The 5,953-nt window shown below is 32.5% G+C and overlaps 1 protein-coding gene across 1 annotated transcript; it reads right to left on the reverse strand.

Annotated features, from left to right (window-relative positions):
• Positions 1–369: 369 nt before the first annotated feature.
• LOC121791908 (DEAD-box ATP-dependent RNA helicase 14-like) lies at positions 370–1,701 on the reverse strand (the record flags this gene model as incomplete). Its single annotated transcript, XM_042189724.1, has 3 exons — positions 1,552–1,701; positions 699–1,021; positions 370–515 (listed from the first exon to the last, which is right to left on the reverse strand). Coding segments are annotated over exons 2-3 (446 nt in total), but the record flags the coding sequence as incomplete, so codon positions are not given.
• Positions 1,702–5,953: the final 4,252 nt, after the last annotated feature.

Below are 5,953 nucleotides of genomic sequence, written 5' to 3' on the forward strand. Positions count from 1 at the left end.
ATACACAGCAAACAAAGGAATAAAAAACAGGTAAAAAACAATTAATACTGAATATACCACAACAGGGACATAAATGTTTTGACAATATTTTGAAATATCAAAGACTAGAGTACAAATTTTTATTTTGATTCAGATATCTCATTCAATTTTTACTTTAACACGACACAGACTTAATCACTGTAAACTCCTTTTCTACAAATTTTTCAATTCTTCCTTTTAGTCCTTTACTATTCTACAAAATTGAATGCTTAACTTTAGCAAACAGACAAAAAAGTCAACTGCATGATGTTATTTCTTCTAAAGAATTTGGAGAAAATAACTGATGCAGACAAAGAATAGCATGGCTGCACTAATGAAATAGAAACTTACTGTACTGTCACAGATATTTCATGACGCCGGCGATAGGCTTCAGCGGACACAATACTTTCTGCACCAGTGGGAGCAAGAGGTCCATATCCAACACTGGCTTTCACCTCTACATCACTGTGTGAATAATCAGGTCTGCTTCTGGTGGCCTGTACAAAGTAGTGAAAAAATACCAATTGAGTACATCTAGCAACTAACAACTTAGTTTGTTCATCACCGAAATAGCTAAGATGCCAATAAACACAGATAAAAGGACCAGTCAAAGTTTTAACAAATCCATACACATGAATAAACAAGACTGCATATATCTATAAGAACACCACTTGGGCTACCTGATAAGATACTGGTATAACAGCCTTTGTCAATCCATTGCTAGCTTTGGAATATCTGTCGTCATTATCATTCGCATTATAATGTCCTTGGGGGGACTTCTGAACTGATGAAATCAAAGATTTATGAGCTGGCGCATAGCTTGTGTGACCAGGGGCAACAGGTTTTTCATATTGGGTTATATTGGTCTCTGGATTCCAATAGTAAACATATCCAGTCTTGTCATCAACCAGACCCATCCATGGTTTTGGTAGACCGGGGTCCTCAGGTGCATATCTTATACCAGCTGCAGCAGCTGCCATGACAAACCTACCCTATGGAGTATCTGTAACATAAATTGCAGAGAAATCAGAAAAACAAAAAAAATAACTTTATCAGACTTGTTAGTTAGGATTCATTATTAAACCAAAACTGCAAGATACTACCAAAACAAAACTCCATACTATGGGTACTAAAAAAAAAGGATCTAATCCATACATGATTTGTGTTGAAACCATGCCAAATGTCTCAAACTTGTCCATTTCCAAATACATATTTTAGTAAAGCATAAACCAACATGGAACTTCCGTTTTCAACATTATTCACGACATAACAGCTATCAACAGGCAACATCAAACATTACGAAAGCAAATTAGCATTAACAAGGGGGTAAACGGCGCAGCGTGGGAACGAGACATTCACATAATTCACCCCTGATATCTTGATAGGAAACCCTAATCAAATTACTAGTACAATACCACCAAAATAACAAGCAATTACAAACCACCGACCTATACATATTAATTAAACGCAAATTCGCAGCTGAAATGATCAAAATCAAGCAGCTAAATTTAGGGCAAAAGTAGAGAACGTTACCGCGGGCTTTTTTTTCCAGAATAAACGAAGCAGAAAAGCTCTTCTGCTCCACACCGCACCTTTCTCTCTCTATACATCTTCTCTCTCTGTGTCTGGTAGGTGTGTGCGCGTGGATTGGGAGTGAAAGAGAGGGATCTACGCCTCAGATAAACCAGAAGCGTAGGTGAGTGGAGAAATGGAGGAGAGAAGTTACTTTATAGGTATACTTGTTTCGGCTTTTTTTATTTTTGACTTTTCAAATAATCATTTTTTATTTCTCTCTATCTGTAAATACTCCATATTGTTATCATAAATATAAATATGAATAAATTTTTTTTTTAGTATTTAGCCTATAGAGTACTTAGTTTGGTCCCAAAAAGTAACCCTTAATAGTTTAACATTCTCGATTAAGGGGGTGTTTGATAGACATGTTGAGATAACACAAGATAAATAAATAAGATGGGCTTTAAGATAAGAATATATATCCATGCATATATAAAAGGTGAATTTTAGCTTTATTTTGGAATATTTATAAGTTATGGGCTGAAATTGATTATTTATAAAATATGTCATAATCAAGGTTTAGATAAATATAAAAGGTGTTAAATTTAGGCAGTTACAGTCATAATATATTTATATATATTATTGCGTTTCCAAAGCATCATTAGGATAATTGTATTAGTTTCATTTTCTTAATCAATCCATGCATATATAAAAGGTGAATTTTAGCTTTATTTTGGAATATTTATAAGTTATGGGCTGAAATTGATTATTTATAAAATATGTCATAATCAAGGTTTAGATAAATATAAAAGGTGTTAAATTTAGGCAGTTACAGTCATAATATATTTATATATATTATTGCGTTTCCAAAGCATCATTAGGATAATTGTATTAGTTTCATTTTCTTAATCAATTATTAATTAATTGGCTTTAATGACATTATTATATAGTTAGATTAGCCGGCCGTTTTTAAAAAAAAAACGCTTAGAATATTGATATCTAGCTATATCATTTAATTAGGAGTATTTGAATTGTCATTATTTTTTTATAAATAATAATTATGGCTTTTATGTGCAAATCACCCCAAAGGTTAAAAAAAACAGCAGCACGACTAATAATTAGAAAATTGTGGTTGGCACATTAATTCTCACAATTATTATACGTTTAAACGAACAATACTCGTCCCTGTAAAATTCTTTTCTCTTGAATCCTCGGCACTCACAAATCACAATGCCTGATGTTTGAGAGCTATCCACCATCACCATGGTATAATTCGTTCGTTGTTTAATTTTTGTTCCTCGATTTTAATACTTTATGTTAACCCAATTTATTAGTCTAGCATTTTATCTGCTTTTTATGGATTATGCTTTGCTCAACTCAGAGTGTGTTTGTGCATATGTTTGGTGGTAGTCTGCAGAAGTAGTAAACTGATGTGTAATTTTCGAGTTCAAATATCAAGTGTAAGATCACACAAGTTTAATAAAAATAACTCTAATATTACAACGATACTGCAAGAATACAGCGTCGAATGTAGTACTTCGAGTGTCGAACCACATAGAGGCGTTTGATTATTTAACAAGAATTGACAAGATTAATAAGCTAAATTAAAGAACTAAAGTACGAAAATGGAGAAACTCAAGAGATAAAGAACATTGCTCCCAACAACATTCGGATGAATCACTATCGTATTGATTCTATATTCAAATTCAAAAGCTATTGAGAACGATGATCAATTTTACACTCTAAAAGTATTGAACATCCTTAAAGAATTATAGTACTAATGCTAGCTGAACACATAGCTAAAAGTACCTACTCATTAGACTATTATTCCCGCGAAAGCGCAGTAAATACTAGACTAACTTCTCAAAGCCAACAAATATTAGGTTAGCTAAACACTTAACACATAAACATCTTCTCATCAAACTAAACTCCAACAGATGCATAGTAAGTATTAATTCAACTTTGAAGACTTTTTTATATCAATATTCACTTGTACATTTATCTCTGAACAAGATAAAACTAACAAGTTTTTCATCTAAGTTTTCATCCAATTTCCAAGTTAAAGAGACGTTGGAAAGAGGCAATTAATATACTACATTTGATGCATCAAAACATAGCATAGATAAAATCCGAACCATAGATGAAAACCAAAGCGAATGATTAAATATAGAATCTCTACAATCAATTCATCCTACTAGTGTTAGGAGCAATGAAGAAAAACTAGCCACACATGCTAAAGAAGAAAAACCGTAAGACTAATGGTGTTCTCCGATAGCCGGCGGTAGTCCGTCTCCGAGATGATGAAGATTGGATGCCGGATCCTCCTCCCTTCTTCTTTCTCTTCTCCCTTCTTTTCTATCCAATTTCGTCTCCAAAAAACATCCCCCCAAAACCGTGCTCTTTTTCCTACTTTTATTCCTCAAACTACCGAGAGAAAACTGCCAAAATGCCGTTTAAATTGATCCACCCGGCCGGGTGGGTATTTGCAACTGAAAATATCACCCGGTCGGGTGGCATGCCTCTGGACTCTCTATGCTTCGCGAATTTCACCCGACCGGGTGAATTTTTAGCGCACAACTCACCCGGTCGGGCGGCATGCCTCTGGACTCCGAGTGTAATAAAAATTGCACCCGGCCGGGTGGAATTAGCAGGCATAAAAATACACGCGACCGGGTGCCTCCCTTGAGAGCTTTCTGGGCAGTTTGGCGAATTTTTGCACAACTTTTTTACCATCCGGGCTTCATTCCTACACCATAAAACATACTTTTGCAAGCATCAAACTATATAAATTATGTAAAGTTAGGGGAATAAAAACGTACAATGCATCATAAACCCAAAGCATATCCGTCAGTTTTCCATGACAATTCTCAATTTAGTTGAAGAAGCTGCCAACTACATGCAGCACAAAAAGGGTGCTAATGAAGGTGAGGTGCTTTTTATATGTTTGTTTCTTAACACTAACAGGATTCTAACAGTGTATTTATGGTCCATGGAAGAGTTGCCTAAAATTGCAAAAGATGGAGTTTATCGATGATGGAAGAGTTGCCTAAGAAATTATTGTAGGGGGTAGCCATTTTGGGATTTTAGATTTCTATAATTTTCTATATTAATTTAGATTTTGAGTAATAGCCATCATAGAGTTTTGGGATTCCTTTTATGATAAATCAGTTTGGATATTAAAATTAATTGGCTTATATAAATAAATGACCTATTTTGGATAAATAAGAAGCTAGAAGTTATGAGAGGCAAATTACTTTTAAATATCAATATTATATTAAAATTGCATAAATTAAATAAATAGAAGTAATTGTTTTTTACTGAATATCTTATCCAATGTATTGGTATGAGGTGTATAAATGTGTATTTATTTTATTAACTATAATTAATGTGTATAGTTTTATTTAATTTTAGGGTTTATTATCATAAACAATGTTAGTGTTTTATAGTAGTATTGTTTATGAATTTACTACATTCGTCATTATTTTGTAAAAGATTAAATTGTTATTTCATACTCCACATATTTATTTATATTATTTGCCTTATGTCATGTAAACATTGCTTAATTTTTTGAAATTTGGATAGCTATTAAACTAAATCTAGGACACCCAATTTATAGTTTATCTGTGTAATTTGTGGATTGTTTTTCTAATTTGGGCTTGGACTTTGTTTTCTGAATTTATCAAATGTTGAAGATGGGCTCTGAGTTGGAATATCAACGTTGTTGAAGAGTTTTTGGAAGATGACTAAGTCAATCATGCCCTAACACGTACATTAATAATGTCTCCATTTTTCTTTCATTAAAAATTAAATTGTAATCAATATGTGTTTGTGGTTGATCATGTAGTACATATCGAAAGCATTCTTATGGACGTGTGTTTTGTGTTCAAATTTTAGTTTCGAAACTTATTTAATTGTATGAGTATACATTTGTGACTTTAGAACTTATAATCATCTTGTTTCTCATTTTAAAAATGTTGAACCCATGTTTCAAATTAGTACAAGGAGAAGAAAATGAATTGGACCGTGCATCGCACGGGTGTGACACTAGTTAGGATAAAATTCTAGATAAAACATTTAATGATAAATAATTTTGTGTTTGGTACAAAAGATAGAATCCAAGATAGTGTATAAAATGACTCTTGTGTCCTTCATATTTTAGTAAATTATGGTTATAGTTTAGCTCCTTCACAAAATAAGCTTAAATAATTATAAACATAGACCTAATTAATTTATTGTAAATCTTATTTTATTAATTAGCATATTTAATTATGCCTAGCAATTTAATTGTGTTCATTTTAAAAGTTATACTTAAATTCATTTGTGCCAATGCTATACATTGTTCAGAAGTAAGAAAAATATAATTAAATTAAATAAAAATAAATTGTGTGAATAACAAGAAGACAAGTCAGTACGTCACAGT

This window comes from Salvia splendens, unplaced genomic scaffold (genome assembly GCF_004379255.2).
Source record: "Salvia splendens isolate huo1 unplaced genomic scaffold, SspV2 ctg963, whole genome shotgun sequence".
NCBI classification, from domain to species: Eukaryota; Viridiplantae; Streptophyta; class Magnoliopsida; order Lamiales; family Lamiaceae; genus Salvia; species Salvia splendens.